Source organism: Acomys minous, assembly GCF_964271855.1.
Source record: "Acomys minous genome assembly, chromosome: 2".
Lineage (NCBI taxonomy): Eukaryota > Metazoa > Chordata > Mammalia > Rodentia > Muridae > Acomys > Acomys minous.
In genome coordinates, this window is record NC_140484.1 from 91,086,689 (window position 1) to 91,103,810 (window position 17,122).

The 17,122-nt window shown below is 41.6% G+C and overlaps 2 protein-coding genes across 7 annotated transcripts in view; one reads left to right on the plus strand and one right to left on the minus strand.

Moving 5' to 3' along the window:
- Nucleotides 1–3,094: 3,094 nt before the first annotated feature.
- FANCF (FA complementation group F) lies at nt 3,095–5,094 on the minus strand (the record flags this gene model as incomplete). Its single annotated transcript, XM_084762415.1, has 1 exon — nt 3,095–5,094. One exon carries the CDS (start codon nt 5,092–5,094, stop codon nt 3,772–3,774), a length of 1,323 nt encoding a protein of 440 aa, XP_084618541.1. The 3' UTR covers nt 3,095–3,771.
- The window catches only part of GAS2 (growth arrest specific 2), a 126,425-nt gene continuing 114,164 nt past the window's right edge, over nt 4,862–17,122 (plus strand). For 4 of the 6 annotated variants that reach the window (XM_084762427.1, XM_084762433.1, XM_084762426.1 and 1 more), the window contains exons 1-3: nt 5,116–5,250; nt 5,876–5,964; nt 6,869–6,987. The gene's annotated coding sequence lies outside the window, so the exon portion shown is untranslated. Of the gene's footprint in view, nt 4,964–5,115; nt 5,251–5,875; nt 5,965–6,868; nt 6,988–17,122 lie in introns of those variants that run through there. The other 2 variants (XM_084762429.1, XM_084762428.1) reach the window with 2 other exon arrangements.

The following is a 17,122-nucleotide window of genomic DNA, read 5'->3' on the forward strand; positions in this document are numbered from 1 at the left end:
ATTTCTTTTTCTTTTTTTTTGGGAGGGGGGTTTCGAGACAGGGTTTCTCTATGTATCCTAGGCTGTCCTTGACTCACTTTTGTAGACCAGGCTGGTCTCAAACTCACAGCGATCCGCCTGCCTCTGCCTCCCGAGTGATGGGATTAAAGGCGTGCGCCACCACACCCGGCTAGCCTGGATTTCATATGCAGCTCAGACTGGCTGGCCTGAACTCACTATGTAACCCAGGCTACCCTGAGACATGGTCATGGCATAGATGAATGCTGATTCAACTCTAAGGCAGTTAAGTAGCTCTGGGAGGACTTTAAGGCTGCTGAGTTGAAATCTGAGAAAGTCACCACAGAGTGGGATTTAATTCTTGTACAACCTAGTCTACTTAAACCATTTCTAAAATGGTTTACACTTCTTAGGCAGACGCTCCTCCTGATGATGCTCTATTTCCATTCACGCCATTTCCGATCAGCTACCTAGGAGTGTCAGTTGCAGTCTGGGAGATCCTGGATGCTCAAGGAGAAACATGTCAGAAGTGGCCTTGTTCCCACTGAGCATGGTGTCCCTGAGATACACATACAGCATATAGTCACTCATGCACCAGAGTCAAGACAGGCAGCAAAACCACCTGCCACCCTTCTGACCTCCATACACCCAGGCCGTTGGAGGGATGCTGGGTATGTGTGGACGCTTCTTGAGTTAATCTTCCCAGGGGACTCCTTCAGAGGCCCGTCCAGGGGCCTGTCTCCTAGTTGATTACATATCAAATCAGGCAGACAACCAAGATTTACAGCCCAAGAAAATCAACTCAAAATGAATCCAAAAGTCAGAGTGAAACACTACAAAATACACAAAGAAACAAAGTCCCATCAACAGAGGAGGGTTTGCTCTCATAATATCTCAAGGGACTTCAGACTCTGAGATGCAATGCAGACTATAAAAAACAAAACAAAACAACAACAACAAAAAAAAACACTGAGTGGATGGATACTCTTACAGATAATCCACACAAATGGACAGTTCACAGCTAAATGTAACTCCAATTCTTGGTGATACAGTCTCTAACTGCATTTATACTCATATGCAGACATCTACATAAAGATACACATACATACACATATAAAGATAAAAGAAATCTAAAATAAGAGAGATGTGAGATGTGTCTCTCTCTCACACACACACACACATGTATACATGCCAGGCAGATTTTGCAGGAAGGAAGCCAAATAAAATTTTGGACAAGTGATATTTAAATATTAAGGCCCTGTATTCCCAAGTCTATATTAGTATTACAGGCACTGTTGATATAACTTAGATACTCATACCCCAAAATAATTATTTCAATAAAAACAGAGGCACATAAATAGAAAAGCATTATTTCTTCCCTCATAGTAGCTGGGCAGGTAACCAGCCTCTCCTGGTCCCAGGTAACTCACTGCAGCACACTGACTTCATCCTATTAAAAGGAAAATCTGATGTAGGTCCTACTTCTTCTTCTTCTTCTTCTTCTTCTTCTTCTTCACATGGTGCCCCAAAGCAGTGTAATATGTAACAGACATACTCAACTGCAGAGGAATTGGGAAAACTTATTCCTAAGGTGGGGCAGTAATTAGCAGGTAAAACCTGGGGCAGAATATCAGCACAAGGAAATGGTGGAGATGCAGATGCTGAACCAAGGATCACTTTAAAATAGGGAAAAGACCACTTATAGAGTAACTGTAGCCCGAGGACACCTCGGAAAAGGAGACAAAAGACCTGACACGCTGCATGATGACCAAACATCAAGTGCACAGCAAAACCATCTTCCAACAAGAACAAGGCAGGCATTTGTAGATATACATTAAAATGTTTATCACCATGAGATGTTTCTCAAAAGAATCCTAAAACCAAAACAAATAAACAAAATCTACTAAGTAAATGAATGGAAACACAATTGTAGAACCCGCAAAATCTTATGAAACGGAACTGGTAAGACTAAGAAACTCAAGATGGATTTTACTACACGAAACTTTGGTTTCTCTTACAACAAACAAAAGTAGAACAGCCCAAAATAAACTGCAAGTGAGAGGCATCAGGATTCAAAATCATGGGAACAGGAAGACACAGAATTTAGCTGTATGTTCTGCTCACACCTGTAATCTCAGCATTTAGGAGGCTGAGGCAGGAGAATTCCCCAGGAGTCTGAGGCTAGCACACAGTCATAGGCCAAGCTAGCATACTGAGTGAGACCTTAAAATAGCAAAATAGAACTACAGTGTGGCTTGGCTGTCACGTCTTTTTGCACAAAGCAATCCAAGTCAGAACACAGTAGATATAAGATGTTTTACACAGCTCAGTGCTAGAAAAAGGAATCTGACCAAAGAAAAATAAAAAGTTGATACTGTTCTCTTCGGGCAATCTTAGTCATTTATACTCAGGTTCTAAGGCAAAATTAAAATTCTACCTTATGTATCCTTTTGCTCTAGTCTCATTTTTAGAATTGGAAGTTAATTTTTTGAGTTATGGATATTTACCAAAACCTCTTACTTTGAATTACCTCGGACATGGAGAAGGTATGTTGATCCCTGGAAAGTATTTTGCAAGTTTTTTTACTAACAAAATAGGTTATTAAGTTTAGATCATTCAAGCAGACAAAGTTGGGTTATTTATTTTTTCGAGACAGGGTTTCTCTTTGGGTAGCCTTGGCTGTCCTGGAACTTGCATTTTAGACCATGCTGGCCCCAAACTCAGAGATCTGACTTCTGACTGCTGAGTGCTGGCATTAAAGGGCTGTGCCATCACTACCTGGTGAAGGTGGATTTTTAGTCACAAAACAAACACTCCAAAAAGTCTCCATCCAGCAACCAGGAGGGAAACCAGAGTGAAATATTAAAACACCTTAGTGATTGACACCAGGTCAGAACTACTAACTTGGTAAAGAGCAGAAGTGGCCTCAAATCTCCAACTCACTAATTTGATTGCTTTGTCATCAAATCTAAATGCTCAAAGTGATGTACTTACACTTATTGGGCTCTAAACACTTAGTGTGTACTCAAGAAACGTGTTAAACTAATATGCTGTCATTCCGACTTTCACAGTGACTTGTACAGATGAGGAGCAACACTTTTCCAAACAGCTTAACATTTAATGTACATTGAAGTTGGTAAACAGGTTAAGGAAAGCAAGGCTAAGGCTTAAATAAACTCTAGCCCAGCCAGCTTCGAAACTAACATCTGATGCTAAAGAAACTAACATGTTGCTGCTTAAACAAAACTTTTCACTACTGAAGTGTCAGGAAACACAAAAAGTAAATCAATCATAGGGATAAAAAGTGACCTTCTTGGAAAATTTAAAGCTGCTTTTTCCTTTAAAGGTACAAGTTTTTAGTATTCTTACAAATTAGCCGTAAACATAACAAGCTGAAAACTCCATGACCTTAGAATATTTCCAAGAGTGGAGATACGGCTCAACGGTGAGCACTAACATGGGCAAGGTCCCGGATATATAAACTGAATGGAAATAACACTATTTCCAGTATCTAGAAAACTCAAACATCACTTAAAAATACATATTATTTGTATTACAAACCACTTAAAACTGGCACCTAATTAATTAGGTTTTCGGAACATGTAGTACGGGGCAGTGGTTAGAACACCAACATTTTGTAAACTGTACAGTCAAGAAGAAGCAGAATGCTCTCAGAGGCTCAGTTGAGGAGTATGCTTGCTGTTCCCTCCATGGGAGCGGTCTGTCCAGATGCTCTGCCTGGGCCCTGAGAACCTCATCCTCTTGTTTCCATACTCAAGCACCACCAGACAGGACCAGCAGGAGGTCTGTCCAGATGCTCATTCCGGGAACCTCGAAATCTCCATCAAGCTCCTTGCAGGAGCGCAGTTTTGACAACACCTCTTCTTGCAGGGATGGTTGTTCCTGGCACAAGCTCTTCAGTTTTAGGCAAAGCTCCTCCCAGGGCCCGTACTCTGGCTGCTCGGGGACCCAGGCGCCCTTCTGCAGGTCATAGCGCAGCCGCCTGGCCCAGGCTGTGAGCAGGTCCAGGTAGGCTCGAGACAGTGCTGGGTGGTGGCCCGCCACGGAGGCCAGACGCTCAGCGGGCAGCTGGCGGCAGAAAAGAGCTAAGACCTCGGGGCTTTCTAGAAGCCAGTGCAGCAGTTTCTGTGTGTCATCCGCACCCGCAGGGTCCAGGGCAGCCTGGGACAGCAGAGCTTCGCCCACCACGCTGAGCACGTGCTCCCGGGGCCCACGGGCCCACAGCGTCTCAAGGAGCTTGCGTGCTGCCACGGAGTCAGCCCCGCCCAGCTCGCGCAGGCGCGCGCACAGCAACTCCGCGTGCGTGCGCAGCAGCGCGGCCCTGGGCGCGTCCCCGCCGAGGCGGAAGAGCAGGTGCAGCGCGCTCCCCCGGCGAGCCAGGAGGGCCAAGCGCGACTGCGGCAGGTCGTCTTCTTCGTCCGCCGCAGGGCCCGGGAACAGCAAGCTCGGCAGTGCGTGGGCGGCGGCGGGCGCGAGCGCGCGGTTCCGCAGCAGGCGGAGGGCGAGCCGCGCGTCCCCAGACTCCAGGGCAGCGAAGCTGCGCAGCCCCAGCGGCCCGCCCAGCGCATGGAGCCGCCTTTCGATCGCCTCCCGCGCGCGGCCGCGGCCCGCGAAGCGCCGGTACACGTGGAGCAGATAGCGCGCCCACTGCAGCGCCCTGCGCACGGTCGCCGCATCCCACGTGCGCACCTGCGTCCCGCACGACACGGCCAGCAGGTCTGAGAAGTGCTCCAGGTTCTGCACGAGCGGCTCCATGGTGGCCGCTTCCGCCCTGATCCTCCGAGATGCGAACTGATTGGGCGTGCGCTCGAGGGCCCGCCTCTGTATTGCCTGCCATTGGGCGATTTCCCGTGTCAGTCTCGCAACAGCGTTTCCGGGTCCATTGGCGCTGGAAATGAACTGGTGGGGAGTTGCTAGCTTCCACTCGGGGCCTGTGAGAGAACGCGTGAGTGGGTGTTCGTGCGCAAGGCCTTTACGTGCCCTTTTGCTTTGAAAATGCCAGTGGTGGACGCGTTGGACGCTTCCCTGGAAGGGCTTGACGAACATCGTAATTAGCAGTGGTCCTGTGCTCTGCATGGGAGCCCAAAGCTCCTAAATGGCCCATTTTTCTGGTACCTGTGTACCTCATACACTGGGCAAGCATGCTACCACAGAGCTGCATCCCCAGGCTTTCTTCCCTTTTTACTCATTTAACTTACTGATTCTGAGGAAACCTCTCACGAAATGGTGCAGGTAGCCTTTCAGTGTGCAATCCTTTTGCCTCTACTAACCCAGTAACTGTCATTACTGCCCTGAAAGTTTTAAGCTCAAACTAACCCTGTTATTTATGTCAGATTCTGCAAAAATTTGGGCTTTCTTATCAAAACATAAAAGTTAGACCACTTTTGTTTAGTTTTTATCCATGAGCCCAGGCTATATTGTTTGGTCTTGTGATTTTTTTCCCCCTCTAACTGTATGATGGGTGTTTTAGGAATTACAATCAATGGAGCAACCCACCTTTTAGCAGGTGTGCAGAGGTCACTGTTTCATTCATTTTAGAACGCTTAAGTCAGGTGGTATAGAGTGTTGAGTACAGGACTTAAAAAATACATGCTATCCTGCTCCACAGAAAAAACGATATAACATTCCATTTAGGAGAGACTTTGACTAACACCCTCCTATCTGGTAGACAAAAATAAGAGTCACTAGACCTTGGGTGTTTGGGAACGCCCCATTAAACCCTCTTTCAACCGAATGCCAACAGGGACACACTCTGAAAAAGCCCCGGGGCCATAGGAACCGTTAATACGATGCTGCCAGAGTGAAAACCAGATCTAAAAAAGGATGAGGAAGAAATCCTAACCATTGTCTTTTCCAGGTCACTGGTACAGTGCACAGAAATCTCACCAGCTCCATGCTCTCTGCGAACTCCTCACATCTGATTCTATGTTAAATCTCAGCCCCACAGTGAGTATTTATTTCCCAGTGGCATTTTTATTAAGTAGATGTGCATGCCTATGATGGTTTCCCATTGGAAGAAGGCACTATTTTGGAGTTGGAACCAATATTGCGTTTAAGTTGGCAAAATTCATCTAATGGTTGAGTGATGGTAAGTGAGGTTAATTTCCAGAAACCTACGCTCCTGTGGCAGAAATTAGGACTCCTGACCCACTGAAGTATAGTCCAGATCAGATTCTGTGAGTTTTAAAAATTACAAGTTATTTTCAAAGAGCAGCTGGAAATGGGTAGGCGAGTGCTGGAAGACTTTGTGCACTGATCTTTGATTAAGGCCACAAAAGAACACTTGCACCATCAAGGGATAGTGGCAAATCAAGTGAGAGGAATCACAAAAGTTAAAATGTCACTGTAAGATGTGTATCCCATGTGCTGGCAATGCCAGAACATCCTTCCACTTGCTGGTTATGCTCTACACATTTCTGCTATGTAGGAAGCCTGGTATTAGAAAACTTTTATTAAAATAGCAGTTCGTTCAAACCACAGGAGCTGAGCAACATAAACAACTAAGACAGAAAAGACACTTTCACAAGGCTCCCACTTCAGAGGGCTCTGGAGAGGATGGAGATCATATATGTAGTACTGGTGTGGATTTTTGTTGCTGACTCAATGTGTATTCTGTGGTGTTTCTGTAAGAGACATCCTCTGTAGGCTCTAGTATTTGATTGCAAGGTCAGTAGTTAGTAACACTGTTCAAGAAGGTGTAAGACGTGAGGCTTTGCCGGAGGGAGTATATAATTAGGGTGGGCTTTGAGAACATAACGCCTCACCTCTTTCCAGTTTCATCTTTTTTTTTTCTTTTTCTTTTCTTTTTTTTTTTTTTTTTTTTTTTTGCTTCATGTTTGCAGGCAAGCAGGTCAGCTCTTGGCTTCCTGCTTCTGCCACTGTGCTTGTCTCCTGTTAACCTTGCCTCTGGCCATGATGGACTCCTGTCCCCCTGGAACCCTGGAGCCGTAAGCTTAAATAAACTCTTCTGTAAGTTGTCCTGGTCATGATGTTTTATCATAGAATCAGAAAGAAACTAATGCACATATTCCATTACTGACATCATGCTTTGGGATATTGGCACTAGCTCAGTTCCACAGGCGGCGTCAGAGAAGGCAAACCGATCACATTAACGAAACCCTGTTTTAATTATCAATTAGGCTAGGAGTCTAGCCTTAAGGGTCTCTCTACATAACATTTTCTACTAACTAAAATAAGTGCAGTAATGGCCGGAGGAAGTAACTGCCATCATTAGGCCTAAGGGATTAAGAAAAATTTTCTTATTCTAAAGTCTGTAGTGAGTCGAAGCTGAACACCAGGCATGTTCATGAGAGTTTCTTTCTCAGCAGGAAAAATTGAACGCACAGTCCTTAAGCTGAATTGGCTTCCAAGTGTGGGACTCTATATATTTCAAATTGCATTTGACAATTTTGAGGTTTTTTAAAAAAATTTATTTAATGTAAAAGTACCTAGCTAATACAAGCCCTGACTTACAATGTATGGCTAATAAACTGGGGCTGATTTGAGTTTGTTAATATGTACTTCTTCAGTATAGAGGGCTTGGCATGGTCTCCTTCTAGGTCTACTCTTTGCAAATTCAGAACAGCAACCATCGCCATTGTAGTGGGCAGTAGGAGAGGAGACTTTATCAAAGAGAGATGCAGCTGGCTCCTGTACTCTTTGCTCTTGTTCTGTACTGCTCATTAAACACTGTTCAACAGAATATTTTGATTTGAGATTTTGGGTTGATATTATTTCTTACCGGGTAGAGTTTGGAGGCTTGCTTTAAGATAGGCAATAACCAAGATAGGCAATAACCAATTGCATAGCCGAGAGGCCAGTGAGAGCAAGTCTATCTGGTGTCCGCTCTTGTCACTCTGTGCGGTGCTGCCCACTCATCCTGCCTTACCCACAGCTTTGTTTTACACAGTTCTAGCTACCCACAGCCACCCATAGCTGAAACTATTGAATGGAAAAATTCCAGAAATAGACAGTACATTTTAATTAGATCTATTTTTAAGAGCATGGGAAAATCCCCGCACCATTCCGCTTTGTCCTATCAAGGACGGGAACCATCCTTCTAACCAGTGTGCCCACCGCCCCTATGACTGTCAGTCACTTAAGGGCTGCTTTTGTTGGAATGTGAAAGATCCCCCATACAGATCTGGTGTTTTGTTTGAATACTTTGTCACCAGTGGAGGTGACAGAAGGTGAGGTGATGTTGTCTACCTTAACACAATGATCTCCAGTCCCATCTACTTTCCTGAAAAATGCCATAATCCAAATGGCAGACATCTTGGCTCAATCAACATCACACACAATTAAGACCTTTTAGCAGAAGGTAAGGCAGCCTTTAGGTGGTCAAGCCTTCCTGAAGGAAATCACTAGGTGGCCCTTGAGATCTTAAAACTTGGCCCTTGGTGCTTGTCTGCTCTGTTGTTCCTGACTGCTGACAGTGTGACCAGCTGCCTCAGGCCTCTGCCCCGATGCCTTCCCCATCATGATGGTTAGAGCTGCAACAACACTGAAATACGTGCTAAGAAAAGTGTGTTTTAAATTCCGAATGCTATTAGACAAACAATGCTGCTAGGGCTGTCATTTCTGGTTACAGATGATTCTCAAAAATATGAAGTGATTTTTTGTTGTTGTTGTTTGGTTCTGTTTTTGTTACATGGGGGGAATAATAGATACTTTATATTCTAGAGCCATTTGAGTGACCATGGCCCAGGAACACAGGGTTCAATAATCACAAATTTCCTTTTCTAATGTGAAAGCACATTCATTAAGGTTTTTTATAGTTTCACAGAATAAAGAAAGTCATAAATAAAAGCAAATTTAAAATAGATTGGTGGTTATGTCAGAGAGGCAGGTTCAGTGAGATGAGGGAAAAATCTCCTATAGGCTCAAGTTGCTTTCTGAGCTTTTGGCCTGGTGGAAGTGAGTGCTCTGCTAAGTAATAGGTTCCGAAAGCATGGACAAGAGCTGGTAGAACTGTGGGCAGATCTGAACAGAAGCTGTGTCTGCAGAGATTGACTGACTACAATGTCAGTGCTGTGGAGAGACCTGAATGGTACAGGTTCAGAGGCTGATTACCTTCTCCTGGGCTAGATTTAGCTCTCCCAAATAGCTATTCCTGGTCTACCTCTGTGAACTCTATCAAAAAGTCTTCATCAGGAGCTATGAATGATCTGCTCAAACTTTAAAAAATCAATATTTTTAAAAAGTGTACTTTTAGAGCCCAGGGATATAGGGCAGGGAGTAAGAACTCTTCTGTGCCAGCGTGAGGACATGAGGTTGAGTCCTTAGTAAAAAAAATAGGCATGGCTGTACATGCCTCCAACACAGATATTGGGATAGAGGGAACAGGTGACCTCAGGAGCTTATTGACCAGCCAACCTAGCGAAGAAATGTGATCTTTTAATTCAGTAAGAAATCTTGTCTCAAGACAGTAATAGGAATTTTGAGAAAGACACCTAACAACTTCCTCCTACCTCCACATGTGTACACATGGGTATATCTATCCGTACACTTAACACTGATGTACCAAACAATGTGTATACACACATACACACACACGCACACACACACACACACAAAATGTGCACATATGAATAAAGCATACATTAAAAATAGTTCTAAGTGTTGGGAATTTTTCTATACATTTCCATTTAAAAGCTTCATTCTACATTCTTATTCATATTTGATGTGGAATCAGCCAAGATGTCTGCCATCTGGATTATGTCATTTTCAGGAAAGTAGATGGGACCGAAGATCATCATGTTAAGCTAAATATGCCAAACTCAGCTTAGAAAGGTACATATTGCCTGTTTTCTCTACTGTGCAGACTCTAGATTAAAGAAGTACATAACTATGTTCTATATAACATGAAGGTAGACGGGCAGTTGTTTAGGAGAGCAGTGCTGTGGTTTGATTCGAATTGTCTTCCATTGCCCATCTCAGTAGGTAGCACTATTTCCGGAGGTTATAGAACCTTTAGGAAGTGGTGCCTTGCTGGAAGAATTAAATCTGAGCTGGGGAGAGCTTTGAAGGTTTGTAACCTCTCTCAGCTTCCTGTTCCTTCTCGCTGTTTTCTGTGTGCTGTTGAAAATGTGAGCAGCCAGCTTCCTGCTCCTGCTGCTGTGCCATGCCTTCCTGCTGTGATGGACTCTACCCCTCTGACACCATAGGCCAGGGTAAACCCTTTTTTCCTTATGTTGTGTAGGTCATGGTATTTTACTACAGCAGCAGAAAGGTAACTAATGCAGATAGTAGGGACCAGTGAAGGAGGGACATGGAGGGTGATGGATGGTGAACATACAGGAAGTAAAAGTGATAGGGGATGATAGTGTCCTAATGAGCCTATTGTTTCGTAGTTACCTAAAATCATTTTTCTTTATACTATTATATTCCACAGAGTTTTCTCCCCCCCCCCCCCTCAATCCTAGTACTTCTTATATGCCTCTCAAATGTTCCTTACTGAGTGTCTCTTTCCTGGATGTGAAAAGTCTGGAAACATTGCTCTAACATAATTCAGAAGCCACACCACATGGAAGTGGAAAGTACTTTGTGTTTCAAATAATCTGATGTAGGTTTTTGTAGATAGAAGGGGGGGAATTAACCATTTTCCTTCCTGTTTGTCAATATATGTGCTCCCTGCCTCCTCCTATCTGAGCAAACAAGCAGGAGGACCACAGGTGGGCTCTGTCTGCTGAGACTGCAGGCCATTCCCTCTGGCAGTCCTCTGGGCTTCCCACATATGCTCCCATGCCTTGTGGAGTGCTTTTACCTTGCCCAGAGTCTTGTAAATGTACTACTGTTTAATTATTTTCAAAATCTCTCGTGAATCTGCCCTTATTTTTCTGACAAGACCTCAGCTCAAGGTCTCAGCCATTTTTATAAGTCATGTGAATTTGTGAGTCATAACATTTTCTATCAGCATTCATCTACATAGTGATGAGTACTTTAAAGAATGTGTTTTTGGAGACCTACCATTGACATGTGTGCTGCCAGTCTGTGGCAAAATCATCATTATGACGATTTTATGATCAGCACTGTGAAATCGTCCCATGGTGCAATTAGTTAATTACAGGTGAACAAAGCCTTCTCTAGCAGTGTGGGCATGGTGGAGTGTTGGAACATGAAGCCAGGGAGTGAAGACCTTAGAGTACCTTTTGCACATTTAATTTTCCTCTTATACTTAATGACTTTTTCTTTCTTTCTCATTTGCTTGCTTGCTTTTCCCCCACCCCTTAATGGTTGAATAAGACCAAAAAAAAAAAAAAAAGAAGCATTTTAAAAATGAGTTGTTTTGAATTGGAAGTAGAATTTCATATACCTATGTGACACTCTCTGTGTGCCTTCATTGTTGTCCAGTGGTTACTGTATGCTGCTTGAATGAGCACCTGCCAGGAGTTTTTGTTTCTGGTTCAATAACTTTTAAGTGTCTGTTCCATTTTCAAGTCTTCAAAACTTTTATGTGGATTCTTTCGGCACATTTTTTTCATTATTTCTCGGCCTTCTTTTTTTCTGGGTGGCTAAAGTTTCCAGACATATAGCCTAAAATGTCCTAAGAGATTATATATATATATATATTTCAAAGCAAATAGATATTGAAAAGAGCATGTATACACACACACACACACACACACACACACACACACACACACTCACTTTAATTCACCTTTTCACAATGATAGATGAACCTAATTTTTCTAATTAGTCGTTCACAACAGTGAGACGTTGTCATGAAAGCTGCTATACTTAATTACTTCCAGACCTAATCTGGGTTCTGAGATTGGCCTGGTCTGCTAATAGCATTACTGTCAAGGAATGTTCTCACCAGAGATTCCTGGTATTTCAAAATAAACTGCCTGAAACCAGCCAACAAGTGATTAAAATAAAATTTACAATATTACAGATGCATTTCATTGGAGGATAACATTCTTATAGAATTGTTTCTTTGCTAATTGACAATATTTAACTATAAGAGATACTCTCAAAAAATTAAAATAAATGTTTGCAATAAAAAGGGAAAACAGTTCTAAGGGATGCTGCAGAGAGTATCCTGTCCCATTTGAAGGAGATGGTCCATGTGAAGGCAGAGAAAAGTATTTGAGACAGAATGATTGTATGGCTAATTTTTTTCTTTTATTCTTTTGAAGAGTATCATGGATGTGGCTATTTTCTAAGTCTCCATGTCAGTATTTAACATATTTGTATGTAATCCTGTTGCTTTTTATTGTAGAATATGGGGCATTTTCATTTTTGCTTACTTGGTATAATTTTGTTACTTGTGTTTTTTAAAATGTTTTTTAATTTTTGAAATTACAAAATAGAATCATTTTCTCCTGAGACCAAAGCCAAAGGAAAGATTATTCTTGTGGACTGTTTGACCCTTTCACTAAACTTCATAGTCAGAAGTTTTCTCTGAATGTCTTCTGCTGTATGCTTTTCATGACTACCCACTGATGTGTCTTGAAAGTATTTGGTTGAATTCTGGAGACAGATGCACTGCCATTGTGCCTGTGATATCATGAGTACTAGGCTGACTCCTGTGGGACTCTGATCTCTCAGTCCCAGATGCAGTTCACAGTGACTCACAAGAAACTCTTCTTTTCAGATGTATTCACTCATTTCCCTCAGGGAATTTTATTACCATAGCTTTAAAGATTTGGATATAAGTTTACTGTAGTATTATCTCAGAGACCACGAGTTCTTGTCTTCCTTTCCTCTTATAAACAAAGAAGGAGAGCTAAGATGAAATGAAGGAACAAAGAGAAAAGGGTAGGGAAGAAGGGACAGAGGAAGGAGGAAAGAAAACAAGGAGGAGAGTAGACAGGTACTGTTCCTTCAAACAATTGGCTTCAAATCTCTTCATATCTGTGTTGTAGGAAAACAAACAAACACTTTTTAACCAATTAAACTCAGCCATGTGTTGAATCCTGCATCCCATTTTTTTTTTAAGGCAAGGTTAACCCAGATAGCTTGAAGATTCTGACTTTCATGCCTCTACTGCCCAAGTGTTAGTACTATAGGTGTGTGCCACTCGGCCATGCCCAGCTTAGCCTGCTTCGTTGATGTGTGATACCACATAAACTCTTTAAGTCATTTTCCCTTAGGACAGTGTGAGCTCCTGGTCAGCAGGAATCTAACCCTTGCCTTTATATAGTGAGTGCCTGGCACAACAAAGCGGGGTGAGTGAGGGAGTGATCAAGCCATGCCTAAGAGGAAATGAAACAGGGGCGATGGAGAAAAGTCTACTGCGTTCTGATTCTCTGTTTTGAAGGATGGCACTATCATTACTGCAGGGGTTTGCTGTATAAAATGGAGGTAATCAGTCATCAGACAGAACACAATTTTTTAAAAGTCTTATTTTACGTGACCCTTAAGACATGCCTGTCAGAAAGTGGCATACTTAATCCCTCTTTGTATATAAAGTTTAGCAAAGGAGCTAGAGCTCAAACCCCATTTTTGTGTATTTCCAAATTTGCTTCAATTCATGATGTCAAGGGCTGTGACCACCATGACTAGTGCAAGGTATTTCTTCTACTTCTTGACAGCCTTGGCAGGAATAGTGGCTGACACAGTTTCATTGCAAACGACTCTAAAGGTGAGTGGTTACTGGTCACAGCAGGTGGGCAGTGGTTTCTTCATCAAAGATCCACTGCCCTCCCCACTTTCCTATGAAGCTCCCTCACTTTAGGTTTAGAGTGCTACTCTTTTCAGTATTTTTCCTGGTCTACTAGTTGGTGCAACAAATACCAAATTAACTCATTTTAAAAGTCCCTATTCCAAATGTATTGTGTAAGTCAGCAGTGGGGAAGGGTTCTACGTTTGGGAAATGTCTGAGTTCCTATAATGGAAATGTTTCTCATAATTTGATAATGCAATTTTTAAAATTGTTATAAGTGGTCCCATAACCAAAAGGGAGCTGGTTTAATGTCATCATGAATGAGAGTTTCAGGAAACATGAGAGAGAAGAAAACTCTCTCATACTGTTACTTGTTCTATCAATAAAGATGCAAAGTTAATAATTGTGTCATTTTCACCAAGAGGCTTAGCTGCCTCTTCATGCCCTTTCCACTGTGCTGCAATGTCCACCTTGATTCAGAAACCCAGAGGTTCTGTGTGCTTCACTTATTCATGCAGCCAACTATTCAACAAGCTAACATTTGATACCGTGTTAAAGACATATTGAATCATACAATCTCATACCCACTTTCTCTTGTAGTTTTCGTTCTCTAGCCATCATCCCTGCTTTCTCAAACTCATAGTTCAGTAGATGAGATAGATGGAGAAATCAAAGAAAACGTTAAGTTCTCAGAGGAGACACGAGACAACTCCTCACAGGGGTCAAAGAGAATCTCAGAGAGATTCTAGAAGTCTAGATGAACAAACTTCTCGAACAGGAAATTAAAGCATGAGATATCTTTCTTGCTAGTATCAGTTAAGATGGAAAGCTGTGAAGGTATAAGACATTTAGGATTTTGTAGCAGTATATCATGTCCAATATACCTGTGATTGACATGTACACAAGATGCTTTAAGTTTTATAATGAGGCTATCTGTTCATTGATACTTTCCTCAATTTTGACTGATTTCCTCATGAGTTCAGTTTTCTTACAATATTTGAGCTGTGGCTTATTAAACAATTTTAACCGTCTACAAGAGTGTTGCTTTTCAATGGAGGTGACACAAAGGAGACCAGAGTAATGCCAAGCAGAAAAATACCAAAGTACAATAACTTAGACATAACTACCGGTGGTGGCCATATAAGTCTGAATGTGTGGTTTTGGAACTGTCCCATAATGCATTTCTTCTGATTTTGAGTCATACATGAAAAGATTGAAAACCATCCATTGTGGTAGAAATATTACCATGCAGTTCATTGCAGTCATATTACATGAGTTAAGATTAAACCTTGGGTCCAAATCAAGTTTGTTTTTAGATAAAGTGATAAGTGACACAGGTTGACCTCATAAGTCTGGTACACCAGCCAGATTTGTATCTCTTTTAGTGAACTCTATTCATATTTTACCACATAAAATGGTTCTCGTCATGGAATGAGATCATCACCTGTAACATTATTTTAAAATGAGTTTTCTACTCTGAGTTTCAATTTACAAAATTGGAAGTAATCAATAAAAGAATAACAATAGTGTTAAAATTTCTATGTTACTGTTATCTGTGGCATCCATTTATTCAGTGATTATACATGCAGTGTCTGTTCTATGCCTCATGATGTTCAGTGTGCTGGGAATTCAGTGGCAAAGACAGGCAATGTTATGGACATAAAAATAGCATGAAAATCTTTATCAGCATTGAGCATCTCAATATATATATTCAAATATATATATTCAAAATAGATTTAGAAACAAGGTATAAAATATATAATGAAGGAAAATGTTTTCATACTTAATTCCAGCTTAAGCAGGAAAGCTACATCTCATCCCACAAGTCACAGAATAAATGAACTGCCCTGGACAAACAGGTTGATATCTTTAATCTCCTTAATAAAGACACTTTCTTCTCCCCCTTCCTCTCAGGTAGGTTATAGTGCCATCAGTGGGATCTGGCTTCCTATTGTAAAGAATCTGAGTTGAACAGAAGGTTATCTTTGGAAACTTTCCAAGTGAGTGGTTGGAATACATAAAGAAGAATACTGATTTTTGACAAATGCAAAAATTCAACGGAAATTCTTATATGTACCAAGCAAGTTAAGAAAAAACACTATTTGATATCTGTTCTAGTTTTATTTCTCCTGTCAGGCTAAAATCCTGACCAAAAGCAACTCGTGGGAGGGAAAGGGTTTATCAGGCTTACAATTCTAGTTCACAGTCCCTCATGGAGGGGAAGTCAAGGCAGTCGTTCTAGTAGGTATTCACATTACTTCTGCAGACAAGAACAAAGAGAAACACATAAATGGATAGGTGTTTGTTTGCTTGTGCTTAGTTCAGTTTCTCAACTCTTGACACTGCTCAGGACTGCCTGCTTAGGGAATCGTGATGCCCACATGGGCAGAATCTTTCCACATTAGCAGTCAAGACACTCCAGAGAATCATAAGACATTTTAAAAAAGCTGTACTTGACCAAATTGCCAGAATCTAAAAGAAATGGATAGTTTTCTAGATAGGTACCCACTTACCAAAGCTAAATCAAGATCAGGTAAGGAATTTAAACAGACCTGTAATCCCCACTGAAATAGAAGCAACAATTAGAAATCCCAACCCAAAGAGAAAAACAAACAAAACCAAAAGAGCAGGGCCAGATGATTTTAGCTCAGAATTCATTTAGACTTTCAAAGAAGAGTTCATGCCAATACTCCTCAAATTATTCCCCAAAGAAGAAACAGAAGGAATGTTGCCGAGTTCATTTTTTGAGGCCACAGTTACTACCCAAACCACATAAAAAACCAGCAAAGAAAAAGAATTACATGCCAATTTTCTTATGAACATGGATGCAAAAATACTCAATAAAACACTTAAACAATATCCCTAAGAACACATCAGAAAGATCATCTGCCATGATCAAGTACACTTTGTCCCAAAGATAGCGGGATGGTTTAAGATACATGAATCAATATATGTAATCTCCCATATAAACAAACTGAAAGAAACTACATGATCATCTCTCTCATTAGATGCAGGAAAGGCTGTATCTAATAACCCATCATGTAACCCATTAGATAAAATCCAGTAACCCCTCACAAAATTGTTGGAGAAAATAGGGATACAAGGGACATGCCCCAACATAATAATGACAATTAGCAGCAAGCCAATAGCCAGTATCAACATAATGGAGAGAAACTCAAAGTAATTTCATTAAAAGCTGGAACAAGGCAAGGTTGTCCACTTTTTCCATACCTATTCTATATAGTATTTAAAGTCTTAGCAAGAGCAGCTAAGACAACTGAAGTTTATCAAGTGGATACGAATTAGAAAAGAACATGCATAGTTATTTTCAGATGGCATGATAGCATCCATAAGTGACCCTTAAAAATTCTAACATTCTACTCCTGCAGCTGATAAACACTTTCAGCAAAGTAGGTGGACACAGAATTAACTCACAAAAACCAATATACAAATGACAAACAGTCTGAGAAAGAAATAGGGAACCAACACTTTTTA